General features: G+C 41.1%; 1 protein-coding gene across 2 annotated transcripts in view; it reads right to left on the bottom strand.

Annotated features, from left to right (window-relative positions):
• Positions 1-19,380, bottom strand: part of PLPP1 (phospholipid phosphatase 1) — a 61,606-nt gene extending 42,226 nt beyond the window's left edge. Inside the window, exons 1-2 of one of the 2 annotated variants that reach the window (XM_054282238.1) lie at positions 19,229-19,380; positions 3,077-3,231 (exon numbers count right to left, since the gene is read on the bottom strand). In XM_054282238.1, coding sequence (XP_054138213.1) covers positions 3,077-3,231; positions 19,229-19,286 — 213 coding nt within the window. In that variant the 5' untranslated portion in view covers positions 19,287-19,380. The remainder of the gene's footprint in view (positions 1-3,076; positions 3,232-19,228) is intronic. The other variant, XM_054282249.1, reaches the window with a different exon arrangement.
• Positions 19,381-27,321: the final 7,941 nt, after the last annotated feature.

Here is a 27,321-nt window from a genome sequence, read left to right as displayed (position 1 = left end):
AATAGACACAGCTGGAACCTCACTGAAAGAGAAAAGGTATTGACATTAATTTCTCATTAACACTTGAAAAAGTTAGTCTCATGCAGACAACTGAAGACCAAAAATGTCAGACCAAATCTTCCTAGAGCTGCAAGCCATGGACAATGCCTAGTCATGGCTTTTAAATTGCATAGAATTACTATCTAAATATATCTAAAAGTCTTGGCAAGATAGAAGTATCAGAAAGATCTTCTGGGGTTCCTTAAATGTCATATATAATGAATGTGTGCTGCTCTAGACACTGGCCGAAGCCATTTAGAGAGATTCAGTCTTCTAGACCACTACCAAAACTTGTTTGACCCTAAATCTCAAAAGATTTTAATACAAAAAATTGTAGCTCCCATTCAGACAAAGAACAATTTGGGAAACTGAGAAGCATTATATTAAGAAGTGGCACTTGGAAAAGAATAAACATGAATTTCTCAGACATTTTATTTCCTGATAAGAGGTAGTAATGGCAAGATTCAGGCTACAATTATGATTCCTAACAGTATTTTCTTATTTTTTAAGATTCCTGAGTTTCTAGCACATCTTGTAAATCTTCATAAAATGTCATAAAAACAAATTCATATTCATGCAACCTAGTTTCTTTTATGTACAAGACACTTAATAAAATACCTATGTATGTTTTGGTTTTTTTAGGGTTGGGTTTTTTTCTCTTTGAAGTTATTTTATATCTCAGACCTTTTATATTACAGGCCTACCCCAACAAAACCTTTTAGTATTATAATTATTATTATACAGCAATATGTTCAGGCCATTTCTTATTACATTTGGAAGACAAGTAGGCCCATCGTGCAACCAGAGTCCTACCACTTAGGAATGAGTATCATGTTTGATGTAGTCTGATTAGACAAGAAAAGTCTATACAAAAGTGTAATTTATCAACTCTAGATGAAATTTTTTGTCATCGATTACTTCATTGTGGATTCTGTCCCTCTCAGTAAAGTCTCCTGTCAGGACATCAATTTTCACTAGATGTGGGATAATCAGAATTATTGCCCAAAAGTCTTTCATGAATGAGCTGTGTTCCTCTTGAGGGTATTTAATCTGGAACACATCACTTCCAAAACTAAACTGCCTTGGAGAAAGTCTCAAGCCTCCAGTGAGCCAGACCATGACAAAAAACAATGTGAATTCAGATTCCCAGACTGATCAACTTTCCCTGTCCATCTTGACTAAAGGCAGTCTTGAAGAGAGAAACCATTCAACTGGAACCCACTTTCAACTCAGAGAGCTGTAATATTCCATGTCTCATACTCCCTAGCTCTACAGCTTACTCTAGCCCTTAGTTTCCAGTAGATATGGAAAATTCTTCACCTCTTGCATGAGACTAAAGAGCTCTCTATACCTGAAACTGAGATTAAGAGAGCCAGGTTAACATGGTTAACTGCACTAAGTAGTTGCTTTAAGGTTTGGAAAACATTCAGACTGAAAAGCAAATGACCTGGCTAGACTGTATTGTAACAACTCTAAGTGCTCTAGAACAGGGGGTTTTTTTTAATCTTTTTTTTTTTGCATGGAGACTAGAAGCAGTTGTTCTAATTACAAAACACAGCTTCCTGCACAAAAAGCAATGAAAATCTACTGTGTAACTCCTATAAAAGTATCATAGTAGAAAAATACCAGAATAGACTGCAATTACTGATATCTAATTTTAAGCTGTAACTTTCACTACAAAGGTTATCTAAAATTTAAAGAGTCCATACCACTCTTTAAATGTGTAGACTTTAGTGTGAATTATCTCTAAGTCAGATGTTTCTCCATGGCTTTAGAGCCATGAAAAAACAAACTCTCCATTGACTTTATATTACATTGACTTTATATTCCATTAAAATCTAAAAATGAACAATAATAACAAAAAATCAAGCAATTCATCAGCTTGTTGAACTGCAGCTAGAACATTTCTTTAGAAGCCCAAAAGCGCACAGAGCTGCAATTGTTAGTTCACCTGTACACATATTAACCACGGTACCCAGGAAAACTATTGGAAAATAAATTTTCCCAAAGGTGCGCTGAACATATATGTACTTGTCAAAGTGACAAACTTTCCTTAAAAGTGAAACTATACTAGTGATCACTCATTGTGTCAACCTCCTACTTATTGTAGAGGTCTAATGGAAGCTTTAATGAATAAGCACTAATAGGAAAACCAGAGTAATGCATGTAGAAGTTCTGCAAGCTCACTTGTTTTAAATTACTGTCTTCTATTTTAAACCCCTTCATATACTTCTTACTGATTAATACATCTTATACATTAATCAGATAATAAAATATTATCATCATCTTTCACATGGCTTGATCAAGTACTGCAGGGACAAATAAGATGTAGCTTCAGGTCCAAGACTATTCTGCACCATTAAATTTTGATTCGCCAAATCAGCTCAAACCTTACTAAAAACTGGGATACAAGCAGGCTTAAAATATTGTTAGAAAAACCTACTGAAGAATTAAATTGTTCTTTGTCAAAATCATGTGGTCTTTAAAACACTGAGCCTCTTTTCTACAAGCAATTAGATTTTCAGTCTCTGTATCCCATTTTATCCCACTCTTCTTTAATGAGTAATCACATTACTTTCAAGCTTAGAAAAAGCTTCTGAGTCAAAATTAGGCTTATTTTTGCAGAAAGTACATGGTAGCAACAGTCACCGGTTATAGGTGTGTGCACTGCATTACACTGCCAAGTTTTAACATCACAAGAGTTTAAGTTAGCAGAACCCATTCTAAACAAGAGATGTAATCATTCCATAACATTTTGGAAGACATTCTTCCTCTCGAGTGATAAAAGTCTAGTTGAAGTACACTTTTTTCCTGTTCCTAAAGCAAATGAAATTAGCAACACAAGTAGTTAGAGATTAGTTCCAGATTTTCTGCGCAAACAATATCAATAGCATCTTTAACATGCATATGACTATATATATATATCTATGGGATTTTGCCTATACAGGCTTATCTTCAACTCATTTACAGTGCTTAGCTCTTGGAAGGCATACATTTTACTCCCATCACCAAAGCTGCCTATATATTAGCTACTTACAGAGAAAATGGGCAAGGTGAACCCCACTGTGTAGAGGACAGTGGATGTGATGGTACTGTCATGGAACGGATACTTGATGCTGTCATCATTACAGAAAAAGCCTCTCTGATACGGTTTTATTTTGGCCAAGTTTAGAACACCAAGGGGTAAGCCAGCTGTTGGGGGAAGGAAAACAAAAAACAAAAACAAGAAATACATGTGGTTAAATCAAAAAAAAAAAAAAAATCATCTCTAATCATGCATGGAGGAAGCTACCAAACATGCATAACTCAAATTTCCAAAGTATCATGCAATGTACACACTTACCAAATTTGTTTATAGACACTTCTCTTTCAGAACACTACTTCAGAAAGACTCTGAGGTTACCCATCAGGTACAGATGTTAAAAAAAGTTACAAAGTTCAAGATCTTCCATCTAATAAGGTGAGTTGCCACAAAACCAAACAGAACCAAGATTACCTCCAAGAAAAAGCCTTTGCCCCTCACATGACTAAACAGTTATTAAGGGCAGGCAGCCTTTTGTCCCTCCTCCCTCTTCCGCTACCCAACGACCTCAGCTTGTATCTAATTTTCCAGCCTTGTTCTATACACTATAATGTGGTCAGTGTTTACAGATAAGACAAAGAATAGACACAGCTTTTGTCATGGTTAGGGAGTTAAAAAGTTCATGCAAGTAGTTTGCATGCAGGTAATGGGAATAAAAGAACTGCAGGGACACTAATGGAGACTTTGAATGGATTGCACCTCCAGGTAATGAGATTATACCTTGAGATTGCATTTACACAGCTTTTGTACACTTTGGAAAAATTCTGCATGAAAATATACAAGTTATATCACAGCTGAAACCTGGGTAAAAATTATAGCTCTCCAGATTTACACACTGTGATATATTACCAATTCCCTCTCTTACAAGTCAACTTGTATTATACTGACAGTCATGCAAAAGAAGCCACTAAGACTTCTGATACTCAGGTCTAACTTATTTTTGATAAGAACCACCTGCCATGTAATACACATTTGCAGGAGCAATAACCTCAGAAAATCCAACTTTTTCTTTTTCTTTTACTTCCTCATAAAATCTAAGGTTGGAAAGGACCTCCTAGATCATGAAGTCCAGCTTTTAACCAAATAACACCATGCCCACTTTCTCTCTTTCCTTTCATCCACTGAGAATGCAATACATTAAAGTGTATAAATTGCATAATGTTAAATCCCCAAACAAAACAAAAAGTAAATTTTGTTTTAAATCATGGTAAAAAAGGGAAGATAACGGTATTTTCCAACATCCATGAAATATGCAATTCTGCAAATAGACACTCTATATGTAAATTAGAGGGGGAGTGCCATTACTAAAGCAGAAAAGACTTCATACTATATAAACAACCTGCTGTACTGAGAACAAAAAAACTTCCCAAAGAAGTTAACATGATGAGTGATTCCTTTGATTTCTCATGACACCTTTTGACTACCGCTAAGTAGCTTAAAGGTGTTTTAAGTACACTTATTGCTATATATTTTATTAGAAGAAAAAACATATGAGTGAAACAGCAGGAACAGAGTGATAAATCCCAGTCCCTTCTTTGGGGTAGTTGCAGTGTAAAGGCTTGTGAAGGGCATATTGAAACTGTACATGGTAGGTAGCACCCCAACTTTCAAATCCTCTTCCTCACAAGGAAGCAATTTGGGAGTATTTTAAATCCTCTTATGGAGCAGAGGGAAGTTTTTTTCAAAAATTATCCGAAACACGAAAACTGTCCACATTACTGATGCTTACCATCCCATATAGAAAAAGTGAACCAAAATACAAAAGGCATTAACCTTATTCAAACTCAAGCACAAAGTTTTTCATTATGTAGCATGGTATACCATTGAATCAACTACATCTCAAAGGTCTCTCTCTCTCCTTCCTTCTGCTTTAATGATGGAGAGAAGAGCTAAAGCTTGCACAAGTGGCAGACAGAAGCACATGAAACAGAATCGCAGCCCTTCAAACATGAAGGCCACTACACTGAAGAACTCAGAAAGTTCACTCTGTCCAAAGGATTGCTGTATGACTGTATGCATGGAGCCAAGTTTCAGCTACTCTCAAGGCCATGGCAAGATTCCACTAACATAACGCAGAGTCCATGCTTCCTGTCTTTACCTCTGCTGTTGCACACCCAGCAGGATGATGGAGTGGTAATCCCATTACCTATTTGATACAATCATATCTTCTCAAACAGGTCACCAGATTTTCACACACGGAAATATCACATGCTCATGATTAACTTAAGCAGCAGCTTGTGTTTTGCATAAGTGGACTACTTCACAAACATAAATACCTGTCTTCCACAAAAAGCTGCTACAATCTAATATCAAGAACATATAATGAACTTTTGACCTGGGAAGGGGGGAAAATGAAAAGCAGAAGATAAAGGGGTCAGATGAGAACAGTTCCAAAGTGATTGCAAAACTCATCTGTATCGCCTACATTAAAAGAACACAAAAAACCCCTGAAGTTAGTTACACATCTTACACTAACTGCCCATTTCCATTTTTTCTCATTACTGTTAAATTCTTACTGTAATCTAAATGATGCACTGCTTTCCAACAGTGGACTAGAAGATTTTGTGAAGTGACATTGAGTTGATCATTAACCTACCCCAAATAGTGGCAGCATTTTTACTGTTGCCCATTTTACAGGAAGAGAAGATGAGACATGGTATATGTAAGCAAACAGTCCTGAACCTTTTCATTGTAAGCAGAAAAAACCCCTACCACTAATGTACACACCAGGCCAGTATTGCCATCAGAGGTGCCAAGCATTTCCATGACCTTTAAGCAGGCTGAACTTCTGAGGAATGTACTTAGGCTCAGTCACATTAGCTTCTACAAACTGGAGCAATGAGTGACCAAGATCTCATGCAAGATCACCAGGCTAAAAGGCAATCCTGTAGATTGTGGAGCAGCTCTCATGTCTTATCCTCTGCTCAGTACACCTCCTTTTCCTTTACACCTAGCCAGGACCAGCAGTAACCTCAAGGTGCTCTTCTGAACCAGGTAGCTTTGTACCTTAAGGGATCATAATGGCTTAGTTGTTACTCATATCCTATAAAGCATGACTGTCAGCTGTAAAAAGACTCCTACTTGAAGTCACCCATCATTCAGACTGGAACATATTAAAATTGGATTTCATCTACTCTCTGGTAAAAATTGTGCTGTTTATCTTGTCAAGAACTAGTGACCAACAGATTCTGCACTGTTTTGCGGGGTAGTAGCAAGAAACAGACAGCAGTCCTCTGACCTTTCTCTCCCCTTTAATTATAAAGAGAAAACAACCTGGTCACTCCAGTGCTGTGACTTACGAAAGGACAGACTTCCGCAATGCTCACACAAATAGACTCTAGTTAACCCACAGACCAGGCTGGATGGGGCTTGGAACTACCTAGTCAAGTGGAAGGTGTTCCTGCCCGTGGCGCACTGGAACAAGATAATCTTTAAGATCGCCTCCACTCCAAATATCCTATGGTTATCCTATAACCCTGAAAGCTACAGGTGTAGTAACAAAGTTGATCAGAAAAAGATACTCCAAAGATTTGAAGGCTGTGCCTATGAAAGAAAAGTAAACAAGTTTCATATGCATAAATAAGAAAAAAAAAAAAAACAACCCACAGTACAGAGGGAGACAAAGGTGGGAACCATGCTTGAATTACTCAGTAGGGATTGCAGGGACAGAACAGCCTTTTAAGTTTTGGGCTAGAACTGTAAGAACAGGGCAACAAACATTTGTAGAGTTACATGAGCTATGCTGAGTTCACAAGGAGTTTCCAACTCTTAATTTGTAGGTCCAAGCCAGTTGCAGTGTTGTTTCCACTGACAACCTACAGTAATTCACAGTAATATATGCAGCCTTCAGGAACTATATTAGCATATCTGACTGGATGACACAGCATGACAAATGCCTCTAAGAAGGGAAGGAAGGGAGGTCCAGGCTAGGAGAATAGGGAGGAAGTCCATATGAGAATGGTCCTCCACCCATAGAAAATAGGTTAGAATGTTAAAAGAATATTAAAAATAAAATACCAGTACCTAAGGGGAGAAAGTGATTTTCTTCCCCAAAGAAAATCTGCTTAATCAATTTGCTATATTTTTAGTGGGTTTTTTAAGACTAAACAAAAAAATAAAATAAATTTCTTTTTTATAAATAAATTTATAAATTTTATCCTACAAATGGAAGCGATGAGTACCAATCCATCATCTTTTTACAATGTGTGTAACACTGTACTACTGTTCTGATCTGTGGCATTTATCACACTGGTAATTTCAGAGTTAGGTGCTTAAGCTTGTAGTCAGATTCTTCTGCCAAAAGTGTCCATACAGCTTTGGCAGCAAGCTGCCAGTTTTTGTTAAACAGGAGAAAAACATTTAGAGCCAAATTAGCACAGTTGCCATAAATATTAAGATCGGCAAAGAATATTATTGTTTTATGTCTAAAAGGAAAGAAACTCTTAAAGTTTAGAACCCTTCAACAATACTGTACTAGCTAGTTCTCAACCAGGTGCAGTGCTCACAAAACGTGGCTCAGCTTCCAAGAGTAACCCAAGACATCCTACACTATCCTGTCCCTCCCCCACCCCTGGCCATCCCCCACTACTCCTTTCTTGCCTTGGCATTAGTTTTCACACCAACCTGTCCAAAAAGACAAGCCCATGCCCACACAACATTGCATTTTCAAAGGCATTTGCTCATCTGCCAACTGAATTACTGTAAGAGCTGGCTTAAAGGACAGAGTAAGAACATGTAGCCAAGGGTCCCTGGTTTGGTCATGAACCAATATGACAAAGGACATAGGACAGACTGGGACAGATCAGCTTCAACCCCTCATGAAACTGCATCTTAATCAGTGGTGCTTCCTTCTCCACAATTTTAAATAGTACAAAGGAATGCACCGTATTTTGTAAACACAGGTTAATTAACCCATTTGGCCTCCTTATCTGTGCAAGTGACTGAATCTCCACTTGAGGTTCTGCGCAGCCAAACTCATGCTGAATTGCTGTTTCAAGTCCTCCAAGGCAATATTACTCTGTACTCCTATCTGGTCTTCAATCAGGAAGTTCTCTTCAACAAAGCAAATTAACATCTAGGAACTGGGAGAAAGGCAGTTACCCCTAAGGGATACTACAGCAAATGAGAACATTCTAGCTTGATTATTAACTAAAGTTTTTTCTTCATGCTGCAATGAATTCACAAGTAAGTGTTAATTAAGAGAACCTGTGCTGGACTAACATGAGACTGAGATAACTTTTTATGTTTCTTTACACTTACCCTGAAGAATATGATCAACACATTTTGCATTTGATACAGTGACAAAGTTGGCTTCAAGTTTTGTAAAGAAATATACAGTTAATAGTTTAGTTAGGGAGTGTCAAAAAATAATTCTAGCTGTACCAAAGAAACTACAAAACACATCAAATTATATCCTGAAAACAGATGAGCTACTTTTTACAGCTTACATTCTTATTAGACAGATGGTACTGTTAATAATCCCACAGAGTCATTTCAAGCTAAACCTATACAGCTGCCAATTGCTACCGAGAGCAAGAGAGAATGCAAGGTCTTCTACTCTTACACATGTATTTTTGCTTCTATTTTTCAGACAGAACAACCATGCTGGCTTCACTCTTCATTTTTCAATGTACAGTCTGGTGTGAGGAAGTAGGCAAGAGATTTAAAGAAACTCAGGTCAGCTTCATGCTACAGGAGAGAGACTGGAAACGTGTAAAAGGTACTGCTCTCTGCAGAAAAGGAGACGGGCTGAAATTCTTTTTCTATGAACAGTCAAGAGAAAGAATCAACACCTTTTAAAACAGGAGGTTCTGGGAATACAAAAAACTACCAAGAGAAAGAAGAGATTAAAATAATGAGAAAGCATTTAGACTTTTGATAACTATAGGTAAAGAGTGTACAAGAGAAAAATCAGTGCACTATTTGCAGTAGCTGAGACAACTAAGGGGTAGCCCACAACTTACATCCTAGCCACTTTAAAGAACTTTATCTTGCTTTTCTACACTAAGGAATGTGAAGTATTTCTAATGCCAGCAAACTGATTGTTCTGATAATGCCAGAAGCTGTGATAGGCTTCAGTAAACAGGATACATGTATTTAAAAGCATGAACAACATTCTAATCTCTCCTACAATTCTACTTGCAACTTTGTGCTACTTACATTTTTATTTGTCCTCTAATCTATGACTTGGCCAGCAGAGAAGCCAGATCAGTAACTGAGCAAGTTCCTCGCCACTTTTTGTTATGCCAGGCAAGGCTGATGGAGGCAGCAAGCAAAGGAAACCTTCCTCTGAGCTCAAACAGCCTCAACATAAGCATGCAATTTCCAGTCCAGTCATTTTCTAAGACAGAACTACATCATATTTCAGTTTCTCTGCATTCAGCAGTCTACTACATGGGAGCACTAGTTCAGTTATCTATAGTCCCAATTAATTAGAACATGTCAAGACTCTTATTTAAAAACATTAGCATGGACTAGTGTATTCTCCCTTATATCTACATTTCAATTTTAAAAATTGCCTTTACAAGCACTAAACACAGGTTACTCTAAAGCCCATGCAACTGTCTCTCCTGTGAGCACTTTGAGAAGGGCAAATGCAAATTTTAAAAAGGCAGAAACAAGACAGTAATATATCTGACCCTGCTCTATTATTTAGAGAAACATACACCAGACAAGTGAGCCAACTACAGGTAGAGCAAGCAAAGACTGTGCCCTGGGCTCTGCAGGCAGCAAGCAAAGACTGTCTGGAGAAATCTGAAGCTGGCCCAGGGATGGACCCACACCTAGAAGTCATCAGTGTCACCCAGTGTCCCATTACTGACAGACCTGAAAACATTACAGACCCTAGACTAACAGCTAGAAGACACTGGGTGCAGAGGCAGTGAGGGGATGGAAGGGGGGAGGTCAGCAGTTCTTTGCATTGCAGTGCTGCTCAAGGGGTTGGTTAGTTATGGGAAGAATCCAACTGGCTGCAGCCAGAGTAAAGGGTGACTTCTCCTCTCCTGTGTATAATCCCTCCTGTGCAGGGGAAATTAATATTTCCTCACTGCTTCCATTATGTGTTCAGCATCAAATTCAGTTAAAGGCTTTGACGGTACTGTATGGAGAATTGAAAACAATCTACATGCCCTCAAAGACGTAGATTTCTGCACACAATGCACCTAAATCACAGCACTTACAGACTGTGTTGCCCCAGGAGGGCAACACAGCCAAAGAAATGGAACTATCAAGGTCAGCTGGTCGGCAAGACAGGGAGGAATTTGCTTTCTTTTAACGTAGGTGACACTAACTCTGAATGTCATTCAAGACTACTTTTCTTTTAAACACCGGAAGTTGTAACTATTTTCCCATTTTAATCTCTGCTTTGTGGGAGTGCACAACAGGAGGCTTTCAGAGTATCTCAGCTATAACTACACACCCTAACTTGAAATACCATTCAATCTTTAGAAATATAATAGGCAATTAGTTGTCAGGAATGTAAAAGCTCATTTTCCAATGAGTCCTACAAGCATAACAGTATTTTATTTAAACAGTCTTTAAAGTCAGCAGTGCTACAGAGGGACTCAGAATTTCCATGACATTGTGTACCCTGTCATACACCACGTCACTTTACACTGCACACACTGCTGCATGCTGCCATGTCTAAGAGAACAGAACTTCATTTTCATGCGAGACTGAAGTCTATAATGTCTAATGGCTCATTGTAAGAGTAAACTCTATAGAAAGCTCAATCTAAACAGATTTTAAAGGGAAAAGAGACCATACCCATACATTCTTGAGCTACCAGAGCAGTTTTGTTTTGTACTGATTCAGGAGACTGCCCAGAAAGTCCATTATTTCAAAATCTGGAAAAAATATTTATACACCATTGCTCTTGACACTTGAGTGCAATGAATAATGCCACAGCATAGGAAGTTTTACAGCACATATAACAGACCAGGTGCTGCTTTCCATTTGTAGTAGAAGTTACCAGCATTAGATTTGTGATCTCAGTTCCTATGTATTAAGGTATATAGTTCTCTAGTGTTGATGACTGGACTCTTACATTTAAAGAAGAGATGGGAAGAATGAAAAGAGTCTGCATGCAGAAATTACCTGACATCCAGGATCTCCACTAGTGTTAGACCTAGCCATCACACTGTCTTGGAGTATTTTAGCTGAATACTAGTACTGCAGCATAGGCTTACCTAACAACATAAAACTGAAGCCCAGTTGCCACAAGTCAGCAAAAAACTCACTCAATGGAACACCAAGGAAAGCAGACACTAAGTCAAATAATGACTAAGATGATTTTTGGAATTTAATAGAGCATAGTTTCTGACTATTTGGCAGGCTTGTTTTCACTGTCTACCTTCTGTACCCCTTAAGGGCCATTAGCTTGCTGCATATCAGAAGTTTTCCCTGATTATAATTAGCAGTTTATTCTCTCAGGTCTCTCCACCACCACTAGCTTCCAAACCACCCCTTCAGCTTAAAATAAGCACAGTTCACTGCCCTTCCATGCCTCAAAACAAGGCAGACAAATTCAGACACATGCATTTTCCTTACCATCCCAGAACTCCAGTTTCAGAAAATACTGCACCTATTGCTTAGTTTCAGTGACTTAGTAACATAAGACTTCTCGGCAATAACAGAACTAAGTTAAATGGACAAAAATGCACTAATATTAATTTGAGGCAAAAACGCCACTGTATTTTAAGAGAGGCAGAAGTCACCCGAGATGCTGAAATTGGATAATGTAATTCCTTCTACACTTAGGCAAAAACTGAGCATAATTCCTGTTTGGTACAGTTTTCTCCTTTCCTAGGAAAGGGATCACAAAAAATTGTGATCCTTCTTCCAAACCAGGCATGGCTAAGTAACAAACTGAAGCTAACTGGCCTTATGAGACCCAAGGAAACCCCACACAGCTCCTCTGAAACCTGCCTATTTAGCAGAGGCAAAAAAAGGAGAGGAGACTCTAAAATCTGAGCTTTGTCTAGAAAATCCATTGCTTCCTCAGCAGCATCACAGAAATAATGGTGTGCTGATATGGCTCATCCTTACCTTTTGCTCCATTAAGCAGCATCTGGTGGATAGACATTCCAAGATGGCTGTCCTCATCTGACACACCTGTATTTTCTAATCTAAATTATTTCAAATCCTTCATTTTCCTGTTGCCAAATATCAAGACACTACATGAATGAGAGATGCCAAAATTTAGTTTTAGTTTTGAAGTACAATACAAGTAAAACTGAAGTGCCTTCCCAAACTTCTGAGTCAGACTGCTTCTTGGCCACAGCTTTTTAAAGATGAATTAATACAGTCTATAACAGAGCAAAAGCAGCCTGTTCTTGTACTGGTAATTTCCTCTAATTCAATGTGGTAACAGAAAAAGTGTTTGGTAAGTGCACTAGAAAGTTTCAACATTATCTTTCTATATCACAATTTGTAAAAGAAGTTTATTTGGGTCAATTTTTGGCTTTCATACAAACAAGCAGTCTTAATTTTAAGAGCTATATCTGACTGTTTGAGAAGGATTAATGCACCAGAGAATCTGGCAAAAGTAGAGTCAAAACACAATGCAGGTTTATCAACAGACAGTTTTGGTTCTGTACCTTTGAGATGAGTCTCCTAACTTGAAATGGGAAAATTCCTCCCAGAAAGTGGGTCAAGTCATTAGTAGTCAATTGTTAAACAAGAAGAGACAGGCATCAGATCCTTAATATAAGTAGGGTAATTTTTTTAGTTTTAAAATTGCAGGGTTTAATTATTCTGGCTGGTAAATTGATTATAAATCTACTCAGAAGAAGGACTGAGAAATTTATTGTAACAGCTGAAGTGACTATCTGTTTTAGTGAAGAATGTCCCCATCCATGACAGGGGGCTGAAACTACATGGTCTTTAAGGTCCATTCCAACACATTCTATCATTCCATGACTAGTGTTTCTAGATGTAGTGGCAATAATACAGATTTCTAAAAAAAAAACCAAAACAAAACAGTTTCAAAAAGTATCCTAAAGAAATCTTGCTTCTTCAAAACAGCTTTAAATTATTTTAATTCTTGTCATAAAACTAGCTGTTTGCTAGTCATCCATTATCTGCATTTCTAGTGTCTGCAGATTTTTCAGTTGCTTTCGATCAACTGTTTTACCTGAATAAAACCTAAGAATTATGAGTTTCTTTTGCAGGACAGGGATAAGGAAGAGAAGGACCCCCACCAAACCAAGCAGATATAGCAATAAATCAATCTCATTTTAAAGCCATATTCCTGTGGGTGGCATGTCTTGCCAAGAGGTTTCCACGCAATTCTGTACAGCACTTTTTTCCTTTTTTCCTTCATCCAAGGTGAGTTTGTTTTAATTCTCCTGGACTAATTCTGGAAATAGGATTATCAGTTGTGGGGGATAGTAAATCCGAGTCAGTTGGCATACTACAAGATTCAAGTTCTCTTCTCATTGGTTACTTCCAAGAGCCAGGTCACCTCTTTGTGCTACCTGCCTTCCACTGCTGCAACACAGTCACAGATAGAGGATTATCACAGCTTAATCCCCTCATCAGCAACAGTGCTCCTACATGAAACTATGCAGTAGCAGGCAGCCAGTAATCAACTCTTCCCCCCAGCAGGGCTGTGATTGTGCAGCCTTCAGACCAAGCTGCTTTCAGTCAGTATCAGTTCATACTGCCTAACCCTTTAAGGCCAGGAGGCATGTTGCATCAGCTCAGTACAGCAAAAACAAGCACTCAAGCAGTATAGAGAGGAGGCAGGAATTCTTCAGCTATGAAGGATTAGCTATTTTATAATTTTAGTGTGATACTTTATTTTCTACATAAAATGTCAGAAGCCCCTCCCTGCAAAGGTCACTGCCCTCATGTAAGAAAGCTGCAAGAGCCCTTCTGACTGTTTAAGGCTAAGGGAAAAAAAATCACCAAGACTCAAGCAGCTGGTAAGGAACCCAAGAGCTGATAAGCATCTTGCTCTACTATGCCAAGAGAAAATAATATAGTCCTGAGTTCACAATTTGCCTATTGGGAAGACACTGGGAGGTGAACTAGGATTTACCTATTGCTGTAAAAAAGTAAAGTGCAAGGACTTCTGGTTTTGTGTCAGAAGTTCATACAAAATACACAACAGCAAAATCTGGCAGAACATGAACCAGACTGCCGACTTTGAATAGTATTCATTAACTAATTGATCTCTTACCAAAAGTTTTTCTGTAGGCTTCTGATCAAGAGGGAGTGAGTCTCTGGTAAAGCATCTTTCTTTATGTTGGGGAAAATAAAAAGTGACTGTTGCAAAGAAGAAAGCACATTAGGAGAGGGAAGATTTTCCCAGTTTCAGGTAACAAGAATGTCTCCAATTAACTGAGAGTGTCAACTTAATAAGTACTAGGTCATGGTACCTGGTGGAGAGTGTCACCAAAGACAAACTGCTCTTTCACATGTACCTGTTACAGCTTTACAATGTATTCATGAACTAGAAAAAGTATTTAGCACCCACATGATGTGGAAAATACAAACGGTGACACATATGTCAGTGAGTCACAAATAATAGCGGAGGAGGTTTTTATTTGAACTAGGGCAATCAGGAAGTGCTAACCCACATAGAAGGAGACTTCCCTGACTGCACAGCAATACCTTAATTGTCACCGAGACTGCAGCCTCCAGCGACAGCATGAGTAAACACTCCCAAGAGAGGAGAACAGCACTGAACGCAAAACAATGTGCAGGGTGGTCCAGCCATCCTGCCCCCACAGGTCACACCCTGCAAAAGAAAACTCACTGTGTCCTGTATACACGCATCTGCTGTTTAGCATGTTGTCATTATCACAAAACATTCCAGCAGTCTTTAAACAGCAAGCTGAAAGCAATGTGAGTGTTTACTACTTCTGGAATCAGTTCACATGTCCTTCTGTTTGGAAGGACAGAAGTCCTTCCCTTACTCAGAGGTAGTTTCATTTAAAAAAATAATAATTATGGTAATGTATAAATAAGACTGCCATAATCTCACCTTCCCCACAGTCACAGGGTAAGACATGGAGAGGAAGAAAAAAGTGAATAGAAAAGGGTTTAATTGAATAGCAAGGGTTTAATTCTTTAGAAGGCTTCAGTTTTTCTAATCTTGGGTTGGACATATTCTTGCATTACACCAGCAATCCCATATGGACAAGTACACTCCCCAATTACTTACAATAATAAATAATAAGCTAGTCAGTATTACTCTAAGTAGTGAGCTTGTCAGTAATTGCATAGTCAGACAAGGGACTAAAGTAATACAGTTGTGTTGTATTGCACCCTGAGCTCAAGCTAGGCATGAATTTCAACAAGTACAGACCAGATGAAAGTCGTCCCAGAGTTGTGACAGAAAGTGTTTTCCTTATGGCTCCAGTCACCTCTGCAGAACTTCCTTTAATCTTTGGCTTTGTGAGAGTCTGATCTAAAGATAAATGTATTTAGCAGTTCTTCCACTGATTGTAGGAATATTGTCATGTGTTTCCCAACTTTGTTCTTTAAGTGTTGTTTACCTGCCTTAATGAAAAAGGAACCTGATTTGCAATCAAACAAACAATAGACCTGTAACAGTGGCACAGAGTGTATATGTGTATATATAGTGCCTAATGAAAACACCACTGGCAAGCTAACTAATTAAGCTGTTTTAATAAGCTGTCATTTTTTGCATGACAGTTTGGAAGTGTAATAAACCATAAGAACCAAGCCTCAGTGTCTATCCGTGAAAAATGGTTTTGCTACTGTTGAGAATGCCAATTTCTGCCACACTATATAAAAATATCTATCAGAAAACCTAGGAGAGACAAGTAACAGAGGTATGAGTGAGAAGGAAATCCTGCAGTCCTGCAAGGCACTCATGTTTTCCAGTGCCAGAAGCATCTGAGCACTGTCTGCTGGAGCATGGAGAGTAAGGCAGGTGCTGCCTGCAGCACTGCAGAGCTGCATGCGGGCATGCACCACACACACACACCCAGCACTGCAGATCAGCACACACGGAATACAGATACAGCCTCCTCACACTATCTGAGGACAGATACTGCAGAAACCTGCAGCTTTCACTTTTTTAGATTGTGGAATATAAAGCTAATTTAATGCTGAAACACCAGTGTTATTTTTAGAAGAAGAGAATTATCATGCTGATAAGAGGGAAGGAGTTGTTTTCTAAGGGCACCAAAGACTGCTTTCCCTGAATTTCTCTCCTTTCGTGGGTAAAAAGGCAGATGAGGGGGAGATCTTTCTTAAGGATAATTAAAAGAAACTTAGACTTGAGTCTCAGGGAACCAAACTGGGCTAATTTTAAAGATGTTTTTACCTCCTACTTTTTTCCCCCCTCTCCCCACCTCCTCTTCTTTGATGTCTTTCTTATTCTCTTACCTCGGCTCCATCTTAAGCATGTCACATCTTCCAATAAATCTGTCTAAATCACAGACAGACAGACACAAAAATCACAGGATAGCTCTTTTTTCCCTTCCCTTTCCTTTGAAAGACTTATACTGGGAAAGTTGAAGCCACACAAAAATGGCTTGACTAAACCAGGAGCGAGTAAGTCAGACACACAGTAAGAATCATGCACTTCCACTGCAGTGAGTTCATGGGTGTGTCAGATCACTGCAGCTCCAAGTGGTATGCTTGGATATCACTTAGGCTTCAAGTCCAACATTACTGAGACAATTAAATTAATTTTTCTTCCTCATCTGCTTTGGAGAAGGTATAAACAGGAAAAAAGAGGAGAAAAAATAAAAGCTCTGTACTAAGTGACAAGAGCTACCTTGGGGATTCTGAGGATGCTACTGGTATCCCTTTTTGTGGTATCATGGGATACCATACCAAGACTGAGGTTCAGTCCTCAACTGAGACTTGTGTTCATCGTTTTTAAACCTTCAGTTCTGCTGGAGGCCTTGTAGTCCTTGCAGTAGAGATACTAGGTATCATTTATCCATACCAGCAAGTCACTTTATCTGGGCAGTTACCTCTGTCATTTGAGCACATACCAAAGTGCACAGGCAGGGGAAAGGGCAAGGGGAAAACTGAGAGTTAAAGTCCACAATCAACAGGAACCATTTTTTTTAACAGTAAAAACGTTAAACAGGCCAGTCACAGGCAAGACCTATGTTCTTCTCAGGACCACAGCCACATGAGAGGCTGGCTAAAGAGGAAGAGAACTTGGTCCTACACCCAGTACCTTTCCCATTCTGCAAATGGAAGATCTTTTTATCTCAGCTAGAGTTTCACTGAAACCTGTAACTCAATGTGTTTAAAGTTGCAGGTGTCAGGGAACTTCATACTATGTGCTGCCGGCAGTTTTCAGACTTTTCAGGAAGTAAACAAGTCTAAGGGAAAATAAAAAGTCTGGCAACCTTCCAGCACACTGAGGTACCAGATAAGTGTATCTGTGATCCAAATGCTACACAGGGTGAGGGGGAGAGAAGGGAAGGTTTGCAAATGGCTATCACACTGCAGGACAAAGTCTAAAACCTACCTTCCCAGGTAATGATTTGGGACAGGGAAACCCTCATCCTTTCAGGTAGATGACGATCAAGTTATATACTTTTGCAGCCTTACTGTCTGTACATTTTGCTTTCCTTGATTACTCAAGATTACTTACAATATACCTATATGCTTCATGCAGACCAAACCATGTGCATAGTGCAAAATTTTTGTCTAATTATAAAGATTTTGTAATGACAATTATCCAGACAGACAAAACTGCTTCACTCACCATAAAGACAGCATGAATGTTTAAGACTCATAATAGCCGTTTGATAAAATTCCTGATTTGAAAAAAGATTGCTCACAGTGGATTACATGGATCCACTATCATTTTGCAAAAACTCTCTCTCCTGTAACATTACCTCAGAGCAATGTATCATTCATTATAATTTTGCTTTTTAATGGCATTTAGCTACAGGTACCATTGCTATTTGAAGCATCCAGCAAGGGGAAAATGTCATTATGTTTATACTGATGCTACAAAAAATACTCATCAGCCAAAAAATTCAGCCAAGCAGAAATTCATGAGCTAGGCCTGAACACTATCCACTGAACACGACAAGAAAGTGTTCATATTACTGAAGTACTGACATTATTTGCTTAAGAAGCAAACATCCAAAATCAGCACTTCCTAAGACCAAGAAGTACATCTCCAGAGTGTAAAGACACTTCCCAGGTTCCCAGTACTGAGAGGTGCCACTTTACGAAGTGAAACTGCCCCTTCTCCGATCGCTAAGCGACATCATCGCTCTTTACACTCTCATTACATAAAAGGAGAGTTAATGCAAATTGGCAGGCCACAAAATAGTTTCAACGGAGACTGAAATAGAATAAAGCAATTCTGGGAAGCCAATATCTGGGCTGGCCAGGACAAGCATTGCAGCGCTGTGGCAGTGTGCTGTGGCTGTGTCGGTCCAACCCCTGACCATCACCGAGGCACGGCTCCTGCCCGACACCCGTCCCTCCCTGCCGCACACGGACACGAGCGGGCAGACACCGCGCTCCAGTGAATGCCTCACTCCGCTTCCAGCCTGCAGCTACAGCGGAGGCTCGGTGACACCGCATTCAGCTCAAGCCTTACAGCGAAGAACGCCTGCCCTGCTGCCGAGCGCCGTCGCGCCTCTGCAGCAGCACCCGGGATGGATGAGGCGTGTTTCCGTGATGACGGCCCCTTCCAGGACAGCTTCCCGACTCGCTCGGGATAACAAACACATCCCAGGCTGCAGGTATCTACCAGACAGCTACCTCTCCAGCGCTTTTGCAACAACCGGTTTTCATCCGACAGAGGTGGTTAGGGAAGGAAGAGTAAGGACATCAGAGAAAAGAGGGAGCTTCAGATGTCAGTGGATAAGCTGCAGCAGCTCCCTCCCCCCGGGGCTTTCCCTTCCCCTCCCGGCCCACGGCAGCGAGCAGATCCCCCCGGAGCGGGCGCGGAGCGGGAGGCGAGGGAGGGAGCGAGAGAGGGGCGGCAGGCACGGCGGGGGCTGCGGGCCGGCAGGAGCCCCGCTCCGGGAGGTGCCGGCGCGGCGGGAGGGGGAGGCGAGCATGCGACCAGCGCGGTGCCGTGCTAGGGGGAGTGCGGCGCCCCGGGGGCGGCTCCCCCCGCTCCTGCGCGGCCCCCCGACCTACCCAGCAGCACGCAGAGCACGTCCAGCGCCACGAAGGGCAGCCGCGTCCTGTCAAACATGCTGGCGGCGCCCGGCGGCCGGCGCGGTGACAGCCTCGGCCCGAGGGGCGGGAGCGCGGCGGAGGCGGCAGGGAGGGGCTGCAGGCGAGGCGCTCCGTGGGAACGGCCCCCCTGCGCTCCAAGCACCGCTGAGGAGCAGCCGCCGCCGGCCGCACTGCGCTACTGCCGCCGCCGCGGGCCCCGCGCGCCTTTAAGGCCGGGCACGGGCGGCTGGGCAGGGCGGGAAGGGCGGGCGGCGGCAGCGGCGGCGCCTCGGACCGCCCTCAGTGACGCCCCGCCCGCGGCCCCGGCCCCGGCGCCGGGCCGCGCCGCCAATCGCGATCGCGCCGCGCTGCGCGGCCCCGCGCAACGCCCGGGCACCGAGAATGACCGAGCGCGGCCCCGGGCACCGAGCGCGGCCCCGCACGGCCCGGGCACCGACCTGCCCTCACCTGCCCGCCCGGCCCGGCCCGGCCCCGAGGGCGCGCGGGCCGTGGCTGAGATCTGGGAGGGAGAGGGTCGGTCCTCCGCGGGGAACACGGGGAGATATTATTATCATTATCATTATTTAGTAGTAGTAGTAGTAGTAGTACACAAGGAAAAAGCTGTTTCCACCTCTGGAATCACAGAATCCTCCGGGTTGGAAGGAACCACAGTGGGTCATGTGGTCCAACCTCCCGGCTCAAGCACCCAGGACAACTTGGCTCCATCCTCTTGGCACCCACCCCTTTTAGATATTTACACACCTTGATGAGTTCCCCTCTCGGTTGTCTCTATCTTCTCAAAGCTGAACAGGCTCAGCTCTCTGTCCTTCCTCGTGAGAGAGATGCTCCAGCTCCCTAATCACCTTTGTTTCCCTCTGCTGGACCTATTCCAGGAGCTCCATGTCTCTGTTGGGCTGAGCAGCCTAGAGCTGGACAGCCTACTCCAGATGTCGCCTCACCAGGACTGAGTAGAGAAGCTGGAAGAGTGCTGGAAAATTGCAAAAAAAAAAAATTACAAAACAGCTGGAAGCAGAGTTTCAGCCCAACCCAACCCAAAGCAAACTTTTTCCTTGCTAAAACCTTTTATTTGGAAAGAAAACACCAACACAAAGAAAATGTGTTCTGCATAGTCACATTTTTATTTTAGCACCATTGACAACAAAACGGATTATTTTATTCACCACTGTTAGTGCTGTTGGGCACAAACATGCAGCTTGGGCTACAGAATACATTTGTGTTTTGTTCGAGGCAAGTGCAGGTGAGATGAGTAGCGCTTCCCCCAGAACACCAGACAAGCTTTCTAGCCATTTCTCATGTATTGCACTCCCTAATTCTGCAAACAGCTTCACTTTGTACAATATCCTAACAGCTGAATAACAGGTTTGAGGGATCAGCTAGAGAAACAAATTCTTGAGGTGGAAGTGCCTCACTGAATATGTCGTATCTTCAACTGTGCTGCCAAAAAAGGCACATAAAATAGTTCCACAGTGAATATATAAGGAAACTCTACATAGTATAGGAGATACAGGAGATCCCAATTTTATCTCAGTGCCTAAGCATCATCCCAGCTACATGTCAAAATGGAGATTAAAACTACCCTTGATTTCTTTAAGTGCAGTGTAAATTAAAGAGCGTATTTTCCTATGCAACTGTGCTGGGATGGTTTCATGGATGTAGAAATTCCTGTTGTCTTAAAATGCATGAAGTAATGGAACAAACTGGAGCACAACCTGGCAAGGAGGAAAACTGGGCTTATCTTTATGAGAGCTGCTGCTGAAAGAAAAGTGTGCAATCTGCTCTGCTCCTCACAAAGCAGGGAATTGTTCATGAGATCTTAAGTCAGGAGTAGATAACATCCCCAAAATTGCAGGATGGTTGGAAAAACCAGAGGACAAGCAATGCAAGCATTTCACGCACAATTGCCATAATTGCTTTCTTCAACCCAAAAGCATCAGGCTAATCTTGTTCAGGCTAAGCTGCAAACAGCCCCCTTGACCCCCACCCCTATGCAGTAAATTAGAGACCCGAGAGATTGCACCCATTGTGGATCTCTTCCCAGAAGAATGTGAGCAAGATAGCGATTACACTTAAAAACACCTGGGAATTGGGTTGCAGCACAGCATTCACGACAGAAATTAATCACACTTCATTGTCTTGCAGTTTCTACATCTTTCACCCTTGAGATGTAGCTTGCCCGAGGGAAGAGGCATCTCTGCAACCTTCTACCAGAATTCAGGAAAGAAAGCAGTCACTGGCTCCTGTCCAAATTTTCCATTGCACAAGGTATGTGATCCTTGCTGTTGCAACCCTATTCTCATCACTTGGCTTGCTAGGTGTTGGAAAACCCCAGCTGAGCACAGTTTGGGGGCTTGGGTAGCAGTGCATAGTTCTAGGCTCTCAGAAGGTTTTTCCAGTCCTTCTTATTTGGGCAGGTATTAACCATGGAAACATGCCAACCCAAGCACTTACAGCCTGAAGTACTACGCAGATTAGCAAAACCCTACATTTACATGAGGGCTATGTTAGCATAAGTACTGGTATCTTTAGATATGTTGTTATTCCATACAAAAAAGGATGTTTTGGTGTAAACTGAAGAAAGAGTAAAAAACCAAAGCCTGCATACTCCAGTACCTTTAACAAATAAAAGGGTGTCTGCAGTAGCAACACCAGGGTGGCAGAGAGGGTAAACTGATGCTATTTGATTAGAAAGCATCTGGAGCAGTGTATTCCAGAGGGGATGGATGTTGAATATAAACACAAATAGAAATCATGTTTAGCATTAGTTGGAGGTTCAGGGGTTTTAACTGTACAACCAGAGCCTCCAAGTTTCAGTTTCTCCTGATACTGTGGAAGCTTTGTAGTGTCTCAGCTTCATGGCATTTTTACTGCATAGGCTTTGCTTGGTAGCTGTCCCTCACAGCAAAAGTGCCAACTACTGACACTGCTCTTAGCCACTATAGTGACCCAGTGAGATCAACTCATATGCTTAACAAAATGCTAAAGAACAATTTTGGACACAAGTGAAAAGGAAGGCAGCAGACGAAGCTCATAATTTATGTTTTCTCATATTCCTTAATGAGATTTACATGTTAATTTAGTCTTAATATTACTCTCTAGAATTTAGACTCTTCAAAATATCTTCCCCTTTCACCTATTCTCTTGTTTAGTATGGTTGTTTTGTTTGCTTGTTTTTAAAATAGTATCTTTTTATTTATTTAGGAGGGCAGTGAGCAGCAGCAAACACCAAGACCAAGTTAAAGCCCTATTAATGTCTTTGTTTTCTTCTGTTTCTTTTACAAATTGTGATCTTCAGTGTTTCGACCATTCTTCTTAGAAGTTTTGTGTGTACAAGGATTAAATTCTCAGGAAGTTTATCATCAGTCTCTAGTGGTACTTGTGTGATAATTAATTAGTACTGTCCCAACAGGACTCTTAACTGCAATTAACATTCATATAGATCAACAGCTTTAGTAAATGACGGGATTTTCCCAGGCTTGTTTCTCTGTAGCTTGTTCTGGGGTGGGAGTCAATAGCTCTGAATGAGCTGTTACCACTCAGGAAAGGGATGAGAGGGTCACTGCGGATAGTTCTGGGAAGCCATCTTCTGAGTGCTCAGAGGGAGAACACCACTCCAACCATAGCACTCGGAATGCTATTAGGAAAGAGAGCAGTCTGACAAATCTCATTATGACACATTCCTGAATGCCAGAAATCCCACATCAAAATGGGTAAGTAGAAGCAGAGAAAGCACAAAGTAAAGCAGAAAAGAAAGCATTTTTAGAACTTGTATACAGCAGTTTCAATGTACCAAAACCAGAACATGGTATTTCAACATTTAAACAGACAGGAAAAGTCTTTATGAAGTACAGATCTAGAAAATCATGAAATATGTGGAGAAGGTTAAATGCGTAACAAGCATTCAGTACTTTGTATCAGCTAAGAGCTAGGGAAAACTTCTACCAGATGTTAGACTGCAGGACTTTTTTACATCAGAATATTCTGTAATGCTTTGCCTCTGGATGCTGTGGGGCACAAAATTACAAAGCAGCATAGAGGCATTAGGTGAATTCATAGAGGATAGGTCAACAGATCATGGCAGGTTCAGAAACATCCCTCTTCTGATTTCCCACGTTTAGAAAGAACTGCTGGGAAACAGTCATTCCATAGCACTTGTTTCTTAAACTCCCCCATAACATCTGCTCCTGGGCACTGCTGCACAGTTTTTGGCTGGATGGACTTGAACTGACTCAGGTCTTCGTATGTTCAAAGGCAGTCTGTGTGCACAGTGTAACACTGCAAAATGCATTAGTAATAGCAGAGATTTAAAGTTCAGACATATTTGTAATGTTCCATCAGTTTCAGACTCTGCAACACTTTTGTGTGGCTGTTTTGAATTTATCTGCCAAAACCCCACTCATGGAATAAGGAGGACAAGGAGAAAAGTTCACAAGATAGACCCCCTGAATTTATCTTTCAGGACACAGGATTTGCCTCTAACAAAATTACATACTCTACTATAGGATAGTAGAGACCTGAACTCCTAAGTCAGCTGAAACCCCTTGTAGAGAATGTTTCAGGAAACAGAATTTGGATTCCACCAAAATATCTTAGCCTCATACCTCTTCTTTTGTTTGGTCTGGACATTTAGTTGTTTTCTTTCTTTTGTTTCTATGTCTCATGTTTGTTTTGTTTTTAATAAGGGAGCAGTGAGCAATAAAGAACACTTATATTTCTAATAAACAAAGTATGAGGACTTTCTTTTCTTCTCTCTTTTAATTCTTTTTATTTTAAATACATGTGCTGTCTTGGGGTAGTCACCTACAGGCAAGTTCAGATATGTGAAGGGTTCTGCTCCCCCACTTTTAGGTCAAAGTTGTACACCATTCCCACAAGAGATCTGTTTTATTAGAAAATATAAGTTACTTCTAAAGATTAGCCACAGAAATAAGGAATCAAGCAGACCTCACTAGACAACATAATAACATATTTAATATTCATGCCCATGTAAGAAGCAAAAATGCATTAAACCCCAAATATATAATTTTGTTTATATTTTATGGTGTGTATCATACAGCCTCAGAGGATCATATAGCATATTCTAGAGAAAACACTTCAGGCTACATCTACACAATTTAATTAAGTGGGGCCAACTCACACTAAACACGTACTGGCACATGATGGTACTGTTTTTATGTTAGCTCAGAAATGGTGTTGTTCAGAACTCACTATCGCAGGCTGGGGAACATTCCCCATGGCAATTTTGCATGCAGACATGCTATTTTGATAGGAAGAAAAAGCAGTTGTGTGGCCACCAGCTGTGCTCTACCAGTTGGCCTTAGGGCTAAGAAACTCTCCCTGTTGCTCTTTATTGGTTTTCATAATTCGTTTCAATTACAAATATTGCTCTGAAGCAGTAGGAGACTCTGAAAGGAAGAGTCTCTCAAGGGTACTCACAAAATGTTCATGTCTGAGTGAAACTCATTAAAAAGGTCTTATGATTATTGCAAATAGAAATGATTTAGAGGCTGCAGAATTTTTGTCCTCTGGCTTCTGATTTCCCTTTTCTTCCCTTCTTGATCATGCTTTCCTGTCAAAGCAGTTAGCAAAACAGAGGTAACTGGCAGCAGCCATACATCTCAAGAGGTGAACTTCAACAGGCTAACCAATTGCACAGGAAGAATTTGCCACTGATGTGTTAAAGGGACCCAGTTTTGACCCATCACACACCTAAAGTGGTAACTCAGCCTCCTGCACGTGGTTCTGTGCATGTTTGTGTACCCATATACCCATTTCAACAGAGAGAAGGAGATAAGCTTGGAGGAATATGTGTGTCCCTGCAACTCTGTCCAGGTGTGCTCCACTGGCAGATCAAAGCTGTGTGTTCAGGCTGCAGCAGATAAGGGGTCTGTTCCTGCTGCTTCTCCCTGCTTGGCAGCAGCAGCCTACCCCTGACCTGACTCCCTGTGCTTTAAGCAAGCACCAAACTGCAAGGCAACCATTGCCAGGCAGCAGCTTCCAGTCCTGTAGCACTTGAGGATGGCCTGGATTACCAGTAGAAGCACCACTAGAAGTACAGCATGGGAGCACACACAAGCAGAGAGACCCAAAAAGAGGTAGATCTAGGTTTTTCTCCTGGCCCAATGCTTGAGCTGCTGCTGCTGCTGCTAGGAGGATGAACCCCCCGACTGCTGCCCTTCAGTGCTTCATTTATGTTGGTCTTCAGATCAGCAGTGATCTCTTACCATACACATTTCCTAACAGTGGATTGAGCCATTACAGTACTTCTAAGTAATATTCTTCCACAATTTACTCTGAAGCTAAGGCCAAGCCAAAATACCCAGAATGACTATGGAAATTTATCTGTGGCAGACCTTTTGCAACACTATTAGTCACAGTATGCTATGCTATAATAGTTATCAACACTGCTTTTGTTTCCTCTTCACTTGAGATTTTCTTTTCTGGTGTCTAGATCTGAAGAAATTTATTCACAGGTTTATAGCACTTAATTGTTTTTTCGACAAATTGGAACTGTATTGGATAAAATTAAACCTTGGACATATCTCCCTTACTGATATACTATAGTTACAATAGCCTAGCCATGTAAGTGATGGCAACTAGAAAAATAAATGATGAGGGGCTGAGAAAGTGAAATAACTATGGACAAATTGTCACCAGAACCCTAAAACTGGAAGAATGAAGTAAAAAGGAAACCTGCTTCAGTACAGATTGCAGAGCATATTTATTTGTTGTACATCTGAATTATTTCTCATAGGGCATAATCAGGCCAGTTCCTGCTCAAAACACAATTAAGAATGGAGGAGAATAGATCAACAGATGATTGCAACATTAATTATGTAGAATTCTTCCTCAAAGCACTATGTGAGTATTTAGGCCCTAATACCTAATACCCTAATCTAATGGAAGTTTTGCTTCTCCATCTTCTATAAAATAGTATTTGATTCCTTGAAATAGTCATCAAGAGTTGAACACAAAAAGCCACAGCTGGAGCTGCTCCAACGTACAGAGTGTTCAGTTACTGAAACCTTACACTTCCTCTTAGTTTGCATTCTATACTCTGAGCAGGAAACATGGGATTTCACTTCACTGTCTTGTCTCTTTTGATGGATTCACCCTCATGCCAATAGCAGATTCAGTGCCTTAAACACAAGTCAGTGTCTCCTCTAATCTACTGCCAGAGCACAGAATGTCCAGATTATAATTAAGCCCTGACCACTTGGTATTTACTTTCATTACACTAATACCGTGAGGCCCCAGTAAGATTGAAGCCAATTGTGTTATGTGCTGTGCACCCTCACAGCCACTGCCTGAGAGACCTCACAGAACAGGGTGAGAGAAAGAATTATTTCCCATGGCACGAAAAAGAGCCTTCGTTTTGTTGCTGTTCTCCCCAAGGCATTAACCCCAAGAGAGAAGAGGAATAAACCTGTCTCAAATGAGTCATCTCTGCAGAAGAAAACATAAAAATATTCTCTTATCTCCTGTTTTATCTTTCCTTTCCACATTGCTGCTTCTTTCCCAACGAGAATAAAAACAACATAAGAGTGAAGTCAGCTCTGGGCAAGGACGTTGTAGTGTCTGGAGCACCAGAAGCAGTGGAAGCAGGCAGGAGTCTCACTCTGTGCTCTGGCTCCTGTACTCAGAGCAAGCACTTGGCAAAGGTGAGGAGAAGGATTACATCTGTCAGAATAACTTTTATGGGACCCAACTCTTCCAGGAATTGTTTAAAATCCACATAATGCTTCTGAGTGTTAATGCCTGTATTGGGACATTTGCATTAGCAGATAAATGTGCAAGAACACGTTTGCAGACATCTGCCTAGTGATCACATATCTGAGCAGTTTGCTGAAACTTGGTCTAAGGTCCGTGAGGTCCTTGGGCTCCTGAAATTATTTCCAAGGTTTGTAATAAATTGTGCTGCTGAAGTGTACCATGGTTAAGCAATTCTTGCATGATAGAAACAATATGTGGTACACTGCACTAAAACCAATCAGTGTTATTTTAACTTTCCAGCCTTCAAAAGCTTTCTGAAGGGAACACAGACACACAGAAGA

Source organism: Melozone crissalis, unplaced genomic scaffold (genome assembly GCF_028551555.1).
Source record: "Melozone crissalis strain CALT ecotype California unplaced genomic scaffold, PUWL_Pcris_2 ptg000005l_1, whole genome shotgun sequence".
NCBI lineage: Eukaryota > Metazoa > Chordata > Aves > Passeriformes > Passerellidae > Melozone > Melozone crissalis.
The sequence above is the reverse complement of the archived record's forward strand: the minus strand, read 5'-3'. Positions and strand labels throughout refer to the sequence as shown.